The following is a 13,698-nucleotide window of genomic DNA, read 5'->3' as shown; positions in this document are numbered from 1 at the left end:
TTTGTTGTTGTTGTTTATTACACTTTTGTTATTGATCTATATATTTTTTTTTTCTCTGTTTCTTCTCTTCTTTTCTAGATTCTCAAAGCCCAACAGAGATACTATCTCTTGTAATGATGAATCCTTCTACAATGCTGGCGTTTTGTCCTTCAGGTGAATTCGCCCGAATAGAGTCATCAGTTAGGGAGTGGCCAGGTGTAGAGGCAGTTGGGTCACTAAGGACAAAAGAGAAGAAGAAGAATACTACAACTGTGTTCGTTAAATTTGATTCTGAAGAATCAGCCAGGAAAGCTCGTTCTCTTGTTGACACGGTTCCTGGACTCTCGTTGAGTGATGACGAATCTTCTACAAAGGAGAAAAATACAACAAAAATACCATCCAGAGGAAAAGCTAAAAATCTTGCTATGGAATTGTTAAATTTCGGCACCTATGATAAATCGAAAGGATCGTATGAACAACCAAGGAGGAGAGGGAATGAAAACTATCAAAGGAATCGTGGAGCTAGGGGTGGAAGAGGCCAGCAAAACACAAGGCAAAACACAGGTTCTAGGGGAGGTAGAAGGCAACACTTTTATGTTCCTCCTGCTCGAGTAAGTGTCGTATTTGCTGACAATATTCCGTTTAATATGACTAATTTGCAGTTAATGGAACTATTTTCTCCTTTCGGACACGTAATCGACATTAACCGATACGAATTAATTGCTATGATTTCTTTTGATTCTCCCGAATCTGTCTCACGGTGTATCCAAGAACTTAATGGTAAGACAGTTAAGGGGAATGTTATTTCAGTCAGTAGCGGAACCGTAAAGATTCCTGGTCCCGCAGCACTACAGATGGGGATGTAGATCGCTGAAAATAATAAGGTCAATGAAACATGGGAAAAAAGGAAAGAGGGCCAAAGAAAACAAACAAAAAAATTTTCTGAAAATCTACTAGTCACCGAATAAGAGTAAGTAATGAAGAAAGAAAAAACATTTAATACAGTGGCTCTTTTCTTAGTTAAGGAAGAATAAACCAACAGTAATAATCTAAACAATTAACAGAAGCTGTAGACATTATTGTCTTTATCTGTATTCTTTCTCTTTTGTTTTTTACTGTTTTTTTTTTTCTTTCTTTCTTTCTTAAGATTGTTTTCTTCTTGTTTAGTCGCCAAAATCGTGGAGAGATGAAAACCACCCTTAGGTTCCTTGATCAGACACATGGACCACATAAATCGTATAAGTATACCTACATGCCTGATCCTCGTAAACTGGCACCTATTGAAACGACACAACGTTCAGAAATTCTCCCTGTTGCCATACGCCCTCCTACGTCTTACGTTCCTAATCATGAGGCGTTCTTAGAAAAAGCTGATATCCATCGTTTAAAGCCAACGAGCGATTTCAAGGCCACTTTTAAGGATTGGAATGACTTAATGACATGTGACAAAAGACAAATGCGAGTTAGAGGGATACCACGTATGACCAGGAATGCTATTAGAAGTGCAGTTCATGCTTTTCAGAATGGTAATCCTCCAGAACATTTCGATACGAAGGAAGAGTGGTTGTACTATAAGCAATTTAAAACTGTTGACTACAGCTATCGAGTTATACCTGAACTTCCAGAAAAGTATAGGCCTCATCAAAATGGAATTGATCAGCCACCCTTTCCAGATTATCGTGAAATTAATAGGATGCCTGAATGGGCGAAAAAAGAAGAAGAACGTTTAGCTAAGAAGGTATAAGAGAAGAAGGGTGTGTTGTTGTTGTTGTTATTACTATTATTGTTGTTCCTTTTATTCGTACTGGTGTTCTTGTTTTTAAAAAAGGCACTGTATGTATCCCTTCTGTTATTGAACGTAATACCTATACCATCTCATTCTATATGTGTGTATCTCTTGGTTAAAGAAAAGTTCTTATTTTTTTTTTTCTTTTTCTTTTGAAGTTTGTTTTTTGTTCTTCTTTCTGTTAATAGAGGAATCATGACTGAAACTGCTTATGAGATTACGAGCGATATGTCTGAGTTGGATCCTGAATCCTCGATTCTGGCACCAGTTCAGCAGCGTATCGAGGCTCAACTTCGTAAACACCTTCAGGAAGTTTCACAACAGCTTTACGAAGTAAAAAATGAACTTACTATGGTTCAAAAAGAAAGAGAGCAATGTGGTGTTGAACTGTATAACTCCCAGCAACATCTTGCTAAATTGCAAGAGACACTTGAGAAGTATCAAGAAAAATATGCTTCAACACAACAACAACATGAAGAAAAATTACAAGAACGAGAAGATCTTGCTGCACAGGCAGAAAGTCTTCGAAAGAGTATTGAAGATCAACAACGACAATATGAACATCAGCAGAATGATCTTGTTAAACTTACTGAAACACTTGTTAAAGTACAGCAGTTTAATGAGCAACTTAAAAATGAGGTTCAAGTTGAAAGGCGGGCCGCTTACAAAACAGAAGAAGATATTACTAATTTGGAAAAGGAGAAATTAAAACAAGATAATCTCATTAACGCTCTTGAAAAGCGAGTTGTTTTACTTGAAGAAGAAGTATCTACAGTCGATTCACAGATTGAAAATCAAAGAAAGGAAACGCAACGAGCAAGGGAAATATTATCAGAAGCATTAGCAGAAATGGAAGCAATTAACTTTGACAAAAAACAACTGGTTCAACAATGGAAAAGTACTCTTGTAGGGATGCAACGTCGTCATGAAGCCATGAAGAAAACTGAAGAAGCGTTACAACAACAGAAAGATGATATGCAAACATTGGAAAACGAGATTACTGGTTGTCGAAAAGAAATTGAGGAAGTTCAAACTGAAACTTCAAAGTTGATGGAATTTATGTCACGGGTAGATAATGAGGTTGCTGTCCTTGAAAAACAAATTGATGCGTTAGTAGAACGGAAAGATAAGAGTGCACAGTCATATGAAATGTTAAAGAAAGACTTGGAACAAACAGATATAGAAACTAAAAAAATAGAGTATGAAGCACGTACTTATGCATCTGAAGCTGCAGAAATTGATAGAAAAATACAAAAATGTGCAAGAGATGTTATTCTAATGGAAAATGATATTATTGAATCACTTGGTAAGCAGACAACGCTTAAACAGGAAGGTGAAGGTACATTACATGAAATTGAAAAAATTAAAGAATCAATTAGAGCTAAAGAGCTACAAGTAACACAAATGGAAAATGAATTAGCTCGTGTTCGAGTGGATACACTACAAGCACAATCACATAATGAGACTTTGAAAACTACTTTAAGTGAATTGGAAAAAGAACTACAGTCTCGGGGTACACTGATTGAGCGGATGCAAATGGATATTCGCCGTAGACATGATGAAATTGATAGAAAACAAAAACAGCTTGATCAACTTAATCACCAGTTTGAGCAATTGGTAGGCATTCATGGAGTAGATAAGGGTGAACATGTCGGTCCTTTAGAAGCCACTATAAACAGTTTATCAAAAGCTATTGCAGAAAAGGTAAGTGAAAATGAGGCTCTTCAACAAGAATGGATAAAGCTTCAAACAGAATTAGTAAATTGCAAAAACAGTGCTAATGAGGTTAATGAAGCTATTCTTGAATTACAAGCAGAAGGTACAGTTCTAACTCAAAAAAGAGATCGTCTATTGATTAATATTGCGAATGAAAAGAAGGAAATTGCGAATTTGGAAAACAAAGCAAATGCTATGCATCTTGAAATGAAAAGAGTAAATATACAGCTTAGTAAAAACTCAGAAGATCAGAAAATTATTGCTAATGAAGCTTTTCTTCTTGAAAATGATCTTATTCGTAGACTCCAAGAAAAAAAGCGAGAGGCTATTGATCTTGAAAACAAAATTGGAGAAATTCGTCAAAGTAAAGCTGATTTGCTTGAGCAAATCATGAGCTGTGAGCGAGATATTCTTATTTGGGAAAGAAAAATACAGGTTGCAAAAGAAACAGAAATGGCGCTAGATCCTACAGTTGGTAGAGCTGAAGTTGAAAAGATGAAAAAGGAAATTGGGATTATGGAGAAACGTATGAATGAACTACAACGAGAACAACGTTTTCTTATAGAGGAGATGCAGAAATCTATTGATCACCGCGAAATAATTCGTACCAAGGGACAAGCAATTCAAACCGCTACAAAAAAGAATAAGAGAGGTGCTACAAGAATGGATGTAGATAAAGAAAGTGCAAGAATGTTTAAAGAACTTAATGAAAAAAGACAGGAAGCTCAGCTGAAAGAAAAAGTTATTAAAGAATGTATTGCTTCTATTGAGAAAGCTACAAGTGAAGCTGAAACTGCTCGACGTGAAGTTGAAACTCTTGATGAACAAATTGCGGACCTTCAAGCACAATTAATGACAGCGCAAAAGGAATGTGATAGACTCGAAGATGAAAAGAAAGTGAAAAGTACAAGTTTACAACGTCTTCGTGATGCTGAGAAAGGTAATTATAAGTTATCCCTTACTCCAGAAAAGGTAAATGAGGAATTAACCAGACTTGAAGAGAAGAAAAAGACAATGATGGAGATCTTAGAAGACTTGAAAAATCGTTTTCCTGATTTGTCGGAAGACTTGTCTGGTATTGCCTCAGCTCTTTAAACAGAAGTTATTATAGATTCTCTACGCATGTATTGTATTAAAAGCATGAAGCAAAAAAAAAAAACTTCATAGGTGATGTAAAGGTTGAGGATCTACATAAAAGAATAGCTAGATGTTTTTTCTTTGATTATTATTATTATTATTATTATTTTTTTTTTCCTGGTTTCTGAATACCGGATGTCAGGGGCGATGTAATACGGATTCTGTTCATTTTTTTTTTTTTTTTCCTTTTTTTTCTTCCTTTCTTGTTATCCTTCCCCTTCCCTCTCCACTTCTCTATATGTGTTTTTTTTTCTTTTTAGAGACATCAGAAGGAATTTTTGGGTTAATTCCTCCAAAATGAATGCTGAAGATGCGGTACTGCCATGGTCCTCTCATCGTATCCTTCGTTCCTTTGAGTCTAGTCCAGAACTTCGTGCAGGTCTGCTATCAGTTGCAAGTACCTATTCCAACGTTGCTTCACGAACCATTTTGTGTCCTCTTTTTTCTCATCGTTCACTTCAACAACTTTCACTTTCCCCTGCTTTGAGTACATTTTCTTCAATGTGTAATCGTGTTCTAGTTCAACAAGAGCGATATGAAAAAGAAGTCGGAAGTGAGAATTGTACCACTGATGAATCCAAGAATAGTGGTACAGCAGATGAAGTGACTTTTGCTTCCGTGGTGACAAATAGTTTCTTGGAGGAATCAACAGTAAATCTAGGTGCTGCGTTGCTTCCACTCATTGGATGTTCACAGAGATGTCTGATTGCTACATTGAAGAGGAGATTACAACTAGTTGCACAGTGTTCTTCATGTATTGGTAAAAATGAAGAATATGTAACCCCTTACAATATTAGAAAAACAGGAGGAACAATTTTTTGCCGACATTATGTCTTTCCTGAAACTATGGCTTCTACAACAAATGTGGCCTCTGAATTAAGTACTAGCGAGCGACGTGAACTTTTGAAACGATTGGGTGATGCTCCTTTACCTTTCCAGGTGCGTTCACGCGAAGAATTAAAGCAAGAACAGATTGATCAAAAGGCTTTTGAAGCGAGTTTTACTGTGGTACCAACAGAACCTCTTGGTTTACTACCTCCTTGGAAACGACGAAAGACAGATGTGGATGATATGATAGTGACTGAAAATATTCTTGAAGAAGAAACTCCAGTTCAACCTATATCTTCTCCTAGCACACCTAAACCTCTTTGCAATGCTACATGGGTTAAAGAAGGTGAACTTGTTTTAGTAAACGGTCGCCTTGTTCACCGTGAGGCGAAAAAACCAGCTGAAAACACTATCAAAAAAGAAAAAGGAACCATTATAAAATCTGAAACAGAGGAAGATAATTCTACGACTACTTTGGATTTGACAAGACATTCAAAGAAGAAAAGAATAACTCCAGAATCTACACGGAAGAAGAAGATGACTAAGGAGGAGCGTGAAACATCTAGTACTACAACGAAAATAACTGCTGTTAGCACACAAAATGTTCCATTAAAAACTAGAGATGAACTTGTAGCTCTTGTAAATAATCTTAACATTTCTAACACTCTGCGTGAAGCCTTTTTGATTGGTTTAAATGTTGACGAAATGTACCTCAAGGGGAAAAAGGAGGAAGATGAGAAAAATGAGGAAGAAGATGAAGCTGACGTGATAACTACTTGATATGACGGTGTTTATAAATATATATATCTTGTTGTTGTTGTTGTTGTTGTTGTTCTTGACACCAAACCTTATACATGTGTAATAGTGCCGATCTTTTTTTTTTTTTCTCCGTAAGTTATATGATTCTCTATGGTTTCAATGTTAAGTTCATGTACCCCTTTTGTTTGTTATTATTATCATTCTTTTTGCTTTCATTCATTTCTTATTTATACAGTAACTAATTGAAAAAAAAGGTAGGCCATAATGACCGATACCTTCTGGTCTCCTGCAAATGAACCGACAGGGAAAGAACTGGAAAGGACTCTCTTCTTGACATTTCTCTCTAATCCATTTTGCACACAATACGCTGCCGCAAATCAGGAAGCAGCACATCTACGACAAAAACGACGGCGAGAAGAGCAGCAAATGCGCTCACTGGAGTCTAACCAAAAAAAAACCGAAGATTGGGAAAAGGAGAAAGATGACAGTAGTCCTCTGTTTCATATCATTGCATCTCTTGTGCGTGCATCGGGGGTGCCTTACCAAGTCTCCAGAAACGAGCCTCCCCCAGTTAGTGTTTCTTCTGCTTCTTCAACACCGAGGAATGAACTCAGTAAGATGCAAGAAAAAACACTTAACTCAGAACTTAACTTAACCTGTGCTGAATCAAATAATTCACTTCAACCTCGAAGTATTCTTGGAAGTCTTATAGAAAAGGCTCGAGTAAAGGACCGAGAGGAGAAAACAGTTTCCCTTGAGTATAGAAATAATGCAGCAGTTACTTCACTTCATTCTCACAATGTCAGGAAAGAGAATGTTTCTGATCATAATAAAAATGATGCACCTCTTCCATCTGATGAGAATGAAGAGGATTTTGACGTTTCTATCCAAAACACCACATGCGTGAATAGTGAAGATAACGGTATCTCGCAATTGTTAAACGAAAACAATATGAAACATCCTTCTCAGATGTCACGAGAAGAATTTCTTCGGCAGTTCAAAAGAGCTCCGCGTCGAGGAGAAATTGGATACGATGCAGAGAGTGTTGCTGCAGCGGAAGCTGTTGGATATGTCATGAGTGGATCTCGTAATAAAGAAAAACAGCACTATGTAGATCATATTCAGCGAAAATTACATGAAAAGGAAGCCCGAAAGCTGCGATTACAGTTTAGACAGGTCGAGGATGAACGAAGTGATGAGGCAACTGTTGAGTCACTCCTCACGCTAGTAAAGCAAAAAAAAGGATTGTAACAACTACAGCATAAGATAAACAGTAGATCACACCGAGTGGGTTAAATCATTAACTGTATATCCCAATGAGTAATCACACACACACACACACAAAAAAAAAAAAAACCTTTATCCTTCAAAAAGAGAAAATCTTAATCTACAAAACGTCACTTGATGTATTCAATGTAGACTACTAGATTAAAGAGTTTTCTGAAGAAAAAAAAAAAAAACATTGCTCCATTTTGTTTTTTTCGTCCGATTTCACCTTTTAAAAAAAACTCTTCTAAGGAAAACAAGTAAGTTCATACTAAATATATAAATCTATTTATTTTATATAATCCGTTATACTGTTGTCTGCTTCTTTTTTTTGATTTCTATTCCTTGTTTTGCATTTGAATAATTACAAGAAAGGTTTCTACAATGTGCTGTTGTGATGTTATTGCCACAGTGGGAAAGTATTTAAAGTTTGTTGTGGCAGTTGTTATCTTCCTCTTTATCGCTGGAGCTGCACTTATTATTGTTGGAAGTGTGTTTCTCAGTCAAAAAGATGGTCGTAAAGAATTTAAAGCAGCTGTGAAGAACTTTAATCCCACACCCATCCAAGCGTGGACTGGCACCATCAACGACTCTACTGCTACTGTTTACCACGTGCCTCTCAATGTGGATGGTATGCCTAACGTCATTTCTGTCTTTACTGAGGCTACCGTTCAGCTGAAGGAAGATTCAAAAAAAAAGAAATCAACCCCCCTATCTGTCGATCTGTTTGTTAATATTTCTACCGTTCAAAACTTCACAAGGAGTGTAACCATGATGCAATCAAAAAGTCCAAAGTACACATGTATTCCTGAAGATTGTTTTCCACCCGGTAGCGAATGTACTTGTAAGGCCGCTCTGGCTACCTTTGAGAATGATTGTCTTTCAAACGAGGGTGAGTTTGATAAAGGTAAATCAAAGTGTGGTTTGTCTGATATCTGTGGTACATGCTCATATACAAAATACATTTCTACTGTGTATCTCGTGGCTACTGAGATACGTCCAGGGGTATTCAGTGAGCATAAAAGTATGTACAGCGCCAAATACGATTTTGGAAAAGAGGCACATGATTATACTGCAGTGAAACCATCCAGCGTCGCTGTACGCCTGTACAGCGACAAGGACCCTTTTATAGCGCTACAGCGGCTGACGAAAGGTACAGGGGACTTTGGTGTGAATCGCCGTACTGCTGGAATTACCATGGTTGTCCTTGGATGTCTCCTCCTGTTGCTAGAAATCGGTGTCTGTGTGGCATTGATCTGCTACTGTGTGCGACGAAAAAGCAAACCTGCAAACAACAGATTAGGCTTACCAACAACGTCCAATGGAGCAGTTACCAACTCAGGGGGATATATGACACCCAGTGGTTATGGACAATCACTAGAGCAACCGCCGGTTTATGGACAACTAGCTGTGCCACCACCACCACCAGCAGCAGCAGCAGCAGCACCACAGGGTTATGGTTATGGACATCCTTTGGCACCACTCCAGGGTTATGTGTACGGACAACCACAAGTATACTTCTATGGACAACCACTGGCTACACAAGGGTTCTCCACAACCGAGGAAGCACCACCACAGTACTCCTATGGGGATTCACTTTCTCAACCAACTTGTACAAGTTCCAAAGACGTTGATTCTGTTAAAAAATAGAACACAAATCTCAGAATGAACAAAAAAGTATTTAATTTTATATTTTCTTTAAATAACGTTAGCATTTTTATTTCCTCTCCATTGCCTCTCTTTTCTTTTCTTCTGCCTTACTCCTTTGTAACGTGTACAAAACCTTGAGTCCCTGTCATGCGAATGGTGTGGGAAACCAGTAGAAGCTGACACGGTCTCTATATCACTTACAGTCATTCTTACCACTAGAATTATGTGTTTATACTTATGAGTCAGAAAAGGATACACCTATGTGGTGTGTGTGTGTAGTGTGTGTTGAAAGTCCTTTTGCATATTTGTTTATTTGCCTAACTCTTTACTCTGCTTTACACTTGAATAATTACAAGAAAGATTTTTACAATGTGCTTCGATATAATTCATGCGGTTGGAGACTGTTTGAAGGCCGTTGTGTCTTGTGTTTGTTTTCTTCTAATTGGTGGACCCGTACTTATTATTGTTGGGAGTTTGTTTCTCAGTCAAAGTGATGGTCGTAAAGAATTTAAAGCGGCTGTGAATAATTTTAATCCCACACCCATCCAAGCGTGGACTGGCACCATAAACGAAGAACCTGCTGCCGTTAGGCGTGTATCTCTTAATGTGGATTTCGTCGATGGTGCCACTTCTGTCTTTACTGAGGCTACCGTTCCACTGGGAAGTGCACCTGCCTCAATGCTGAGTTTTACCGTGAACATCAACACTGTCCAAAACTTCACACGAACTGCCTCTCGAAAAATTATTTATACAAGCTTTGTTGAGTGTTCTATGAGTTCCTGTTCATCCTCGAGCGGATCGTGTAGCTGTAACACCATGGTGGAAAATTTTCAAGCTAATTGTAATGCTTCCGGTGGAAATTTTACACCCACTAGTCCCTCATGTGGTGTAAACAGCCGTTGTGGTACATGCGCGCAGTACCAGTATCTGTCGGGATTGTATCTTGTAGCTACTGAGATCAGTCCAGGGGTGTACGAGGAGGACTTCACTCTACGCAGTGCCATTTACGATTTTAGTGGGATGGCGAATATTTACCAGGTGTCGGAACCATCCAGCGTTGTGGTACGCCTGTACAGCGACAAGGACCCTTTCATAGCGCTACAGCGGCTGACGAAAGGTACAGGGGACTTTGGTGTGAATCGCCGTACTGCTGGAATTACCATGGTTGTCCTTGGATGTCTCCTCCTGTTGCTGGAAATCGGTGTCTGTGTGGCATTGATCTGCTACTGTGTGCGACGAAAAAGCAAACCTACAAACAACAGATTAGGCTTACCAACAACGTCCAATCAAGGAATTACTGACTCACCGGGATACACGGGACCCACTGGATATGGACAACCACCCGTACCACCATCACAAGGGTATGGCTATGGACAACCACCACAGCAACCACAGGGCTATGGTTATGGACAACCACCAGTACCACCACAACAAGGTTATGGTTATGGACAACCACCAGTACCACCACAACAAGGTTATGGCTATGGACAACCACCCGTACCACCACCACAGGGTTATGGCTATGGACAACCACCACAGCAACCACAAGGTTATGGTTATGGACAGGCACCTGTTCAAGGGTATGTTCCTGGGAGAACTCAGTCTCCTGCGGCACCCTATGGTTTTTCTGAGAAGAAATAGTATGGTAAGATTAGAATATATTTATTATTGTGAGTGTAGCATATTTTTTTCTTTTTTTGGGGTATGTGGTAGCGTCAACTTGATTTTTTTTTTGTTTTTACAGTGGTTAAACAAGTAGTAATAGTGTAATGCTCTTCTTCCTTTTTATATCTGAGGATGATAATTAACTAGAAGAAGGAATCTCTAATGTGATGATTCAAAGTATAAAAACTGATGAAGTGACTCTGTTTGTATCCCCAGAGAAGTTACACCTATGTGTGTGTGTGGTGTGTTGACAGTCCTTTTGCATTTTTGTTTGTTTGCCTAACTCTTTACTCTGCTTTACACTTGAATAATTACAAGAAAGATTTTTACAATGTGCTGCTTTGGTAAGCGTAATGCCGTTGGAGACTTTCTCAAAACTTTCGTGCCTTGTGTTTGCCTTATCCTATTTGGTGGAGTGGCACTTATCATTGTTGGGAGTTTCCTTGTGAGACCAGATACTAGCAAAAGTGCATATAAAGCGGCTGTGAATGACATTGATCCCACACCTATCCAAGCGTGGTCTGGCACCATCAACGGCGAACCTGCTTATTATTTTTATGATGTCCTTCAAGTTCCTTTTGGGGATTATGTCTATTCTTACTTTATTGAGGCTGACGTTCCTTTGGAGGTTGATCCTCCATCAATGCTGAGTTTTACCGTGAACATCAACACTGTCCAAAACTTCACACGAACTGTTTCTCGAAGAATCACTGAGGAGAGGACAATTGAGTGTTCTATGAGTTCCTGTTCATCCTCGAGCGGATCGTGTAGCTGTTACACTGCTGCGCTTGATTTTCAAGCTAATTGTAGTGCTTCCGGTGGAAATTTTACTCCCACTAGTCCCTCATGTGGTGAAAACAGCTTTTGTGGTACATGTGCGCAGTACAAGTATCTGTCGGGATTGTATCTTGTAGCTAGTGAGATCAGTCCAGGGGTGTACAAGGAGGACTCCACTCTACGCAGTGCCATTTACGATTTTGGTGAGCTGGCGAATATTTACCAGGTGTCGGAACCATCCAGCGTTGTGGTACGCCTGTACAGCGACAAGGACCCTTTCATAGCGCTACAGCGGCTGAACCATGGTGTGGCACCTTTTGGTGCTCCCCGCCGTACTGCTGGTATCGTCATGATTGTCTTTGGTTCTGTCATTCTGTTGCTGGAAATCGGTGCCTGTGTGGCATTGATCTGCTACTGTGTGCGACGAAACAACAAACCTACAAACAACAGTTTCGACGTACCAACAACGTCCAATCAAGGAATTACTGACTCACCGGGATACACGGGACCCACTGGATATGGACAACCACCACAACAACCACAAGGTTATGGTTATGGACCGGCACCTGTTCAAGGGTATCTTCCTGGGAGAACTGAGTCGGCTGAAGCATCCAATGATTTTCCTGAGAAGAAATAATATGGTAAGATTAGAATATATATATTTTTTGTAGGTGTAGAATGATTTTTTTTTCTTTTTTTGTGGGTGTTGTATTATGCTCGTTTTGATTGTTCCTTTTTTGTTAGTGACTAAACAACTTTTAATGTGATGTCTTCTTCCTTTCTATATCTCAAGTTATTCAATTTTGTGGTGAATAGGATTTTGAGAATTCAGTGATTCAGTGTATAAAAGCTGATAAGGTGACTCTGTGTGTGGCTGTCAGGTGAGGATACACCTATGTGTGTGTGTTGAAAGTCCTTTTGCATTTTTGCATATTTGTTTTACTGTTTGCTTTCCTTTCCTTTGCTTTGCTTTACACTTGAATAATTACAAGAAATATTTTTACAATGTGCTTCTTCGATATTGTTGATGCGGTTGGAGAGTATCTCAAGGCTGTTGTGTCTTGTGTTTGTTTTCTTCTAATTGGTGGACCCGTACTTATTATTGTTGGGAGTTTGTTTCTCAGTCAAAGTGATGGTCGTAAAGAATTTAAAGCGGCTGTGAATAATTTTAATCCCACACCCATCCAAGCGTGGACTGGCACCATAAACGAAGAACCTGCTGCCGTTAGGCGTGTATCTCTTAATGTGGATGGTGTGCCTGGTGTCACTTCTGTCTTTACTGAGGCTACCGTTCCTATAGGAAAAGTGACTTCCTCCTTGCCGAACTTTGACGTGAACATCAACACTGTGCAAAAGTTCACACGAACTGTTCCTCGAACGATCATTCATAAAAGGTTTATTGAATGTTCGTTAAGCTCCTGTTCCTCATCCAGCAAAACTTGCAAGTGTTACATCATGGTGGAAAATTTTCAAGCCAATTGTATTGCTTCCGGTGGAAATTTTACTCCCACAAGTTCCTCATGTCGTGTAAACAGCCGTTGTGGTACATGCTTGCAGAAAAAGTATCTCTCCGGATTGTATCTTGTAGCTAGTGAGATCAGTCCAGGGGCATACAAGGAGGACTCCACTCTACGCAGTGCCATTTACGATTTTGGTGAGCTGGCGAATATTTACCAGGTGTCGGAACCATCCAGCGTTGTGGTGCGCCTGTACAGCGACAAGGACCCTTTCATAGCGCTACAGCGGCTGACGAAAGGTACAGGGGACTTTGGTGTGAATCGCCGTACTGCTGGAATTGCCATGATAGGACTTGGATGTCTCCTCCTGTTGCTGGAAATCGGTGTCTGTGTGGCGTTGGCCTGCTACTGTGTGGGACGAAACAACAAACCTACAAACAACAGTTTAGGCGTACCAACAACGTCCAATCAAGGACTTACTGACTCACCGGGATACACGGGACCCACTGGATATGGACAACCACCCGTACCACCATCACAAGGGTATGGCTATGGACAACCACCACAGCAACCACAGGGCTATGGCTATGGACAACCACCAGCACCACCACCACAGGGCTATGGTTATGGACAACCACCAGTACCACCATCACAAGGTTATGGTTATGGACAACCACC

At 39.5% G+C, this 13,698-nt stretch overlaps 9 protein-coding genes across 9 annotated transcripts; all 9 read left to right on the top strand.

Annotated features, from left to right (window-relative positions):
• Positions 1-113: 113 nt before the first annotated feature.
• TM35_000083130 (putative RNA-binding protein) lies at positions 114-845 on the top strand (the record flags this gene model as incomplete). Its single annotated transcript, XM_029024178.1, has 1 exon — positions 114-845. The coding sequence occupies one exon, from the start codon at positions 114-116 to the stop codon at positions 843-845; it is 732 nt and encodes a 243-aa protein (XP_028884581.1).
• Positions 846-1,231: 386 nt separating this feature from the next.
• TM35_000083120 (uncharacterized protein) lies at positions 1,232-1,723 on the top strand (the record flags this gene model as incomplete). The annotated part of the gene is made up of 1 exon (XM_029024177.1): positions 1,232-1,723. The coding sequence occupies one exon, from the start codon at positions 1,232-1,234 to the stop codon at positions 1,721-1,723; it is 492 nt and encodes a 163-aa protein (XP_028884580.1).
• Positions 1,724-1,960: 237 nt separating this feature from the next.
• TM35_000083110 (uncharacterized protein) lies at positions 1,961-4,576 on the top strand (the record flags this gene model as incomplete). The annotated part of the gene is made up of 1 exon (XM_029024176.1): positions 1,961-4,576. One exon carries the CDS (start codon positions 1,961-1,963, stop codon positions 4,574-4,576), a length of 2,616 nt encoding a protein of 871 aa, XP_028884579.1.
• Positions 4,577-4,915: 339 nt separating this feature from the next.
• Positions 4,916-6,226, top strand: TM35_000083100 (uncharacterized protein; the record flags this gene model as incomplete). The annotated part of the gene is made up of 1 exon (XM_029024175.1): positions 4,916-6,226. One exon carries the CDS (start codon positions 4,916-4,918, stop codon positions 6,224-6,226), a length of 1,311 nt encoding a protein of 436 aa, XP_028884578.1.
• A 243-nt stretch (positions 6,227-6,469) lies between these two features.
• On the top strand, positions 6,470-7,456 carry TM35_000083090 (uncharacterized protein; the record flags this gene model as incomplete). The annotated part of the gene is made up of 1 exon (XM_029024174.1): positions 6,470-7,456. One exon carries the CDS (start codon positions 6,470-6,472, stop codon positions 7,454-7,456), a length of 987 nt encoding a protein of 328 aa, XP_028884577.1.
• Positions 7,457-7,855: 399 nt separating this feature from the next.
• Positions 7,856-9,121, top strand: TM35_000083080 (putative procyclic form surface glycoprotein; the record flags this gene model as incomplete). The annotated part of the gene is made up of 1 exon (XM_029024173.1): positions 7,856-9,121. The coding sequence occupies one exon, from the start codon at positions 7,856-7,858 to the stop codon at positions 9,119-9,121; it is 1,266 nt and encodes a 421-aa protein (XP_028884576.1).
• Positions 9,122-9,490: 369 nt separating this feature from the next.
• TM35_000083070 (putative procyclic form surface glycoprotein) lies at positions 9,491-10,762 on the top strand (the record flags this gene model as incomplete). The annotated part of the gene is made up of 1 exon (XM_029024172.1): positions 9,491-10,762. The coding sequence occupies one exon, from the start codon at positions 9,491-9,493 to the stop codon at positions 10,760-10,762; it is 1,272 nt and encodes a 423-aa protein (XP_028884575.1).
• A 355-nt stretch (positions 10,763-11,117) lies between these two features.
• TM35_000083060 (procyclic form surface glycoprotein) lies at positions 11,118-12,200 on the top strand (the record flags this gene model as incomplete). Its single annotated transcript, XM_029024171.1, has 1 exon — positions 11,118-12,200. One exon carries the CDS (start codon positions 11,118-11,120, stop codon positions 12,198-12,200), a length of 1,083 nt encoding a protein of 360 aa, XP_028884574.1.
• A 368-nt stretch (positions 12,201-12,568) lies between these two features.
• TM35_000083050 (procyclic form surface glycoprotein) lies at positions 12,569-13,696 on the top strand (the record flags this gene model as incomplete). Its single annotated transcript, XM_029024170.1, has 1 exon — positions 12,569-13,696. A coding segment is annotated over one exon (1,128 nt), but the record flags the coding sequence as incomplete, so codon positions are not given.
• Positions 13,697-13,698: the final 2 nt, after the last annotated feature.

This window comes from Trypanosoma theileri (assembly GCF_002087225.1).
Source record: "Trypanosoma theileri isolate Edinburgh chromosome Unknown TM35_Tth_8_V1, whole genome shotgun sequence".
NCBI lineage: Eukaryota > Euglenozoa > Kinetoplastea > Trypanosomatida > Trypanosomatidae > Trypanosoma > Trypanosoma theileri.
Note: the sequence above shows the minus strand (reverse complement) of the source record. Positions and strands in the feature narration are given on the sequence as shown.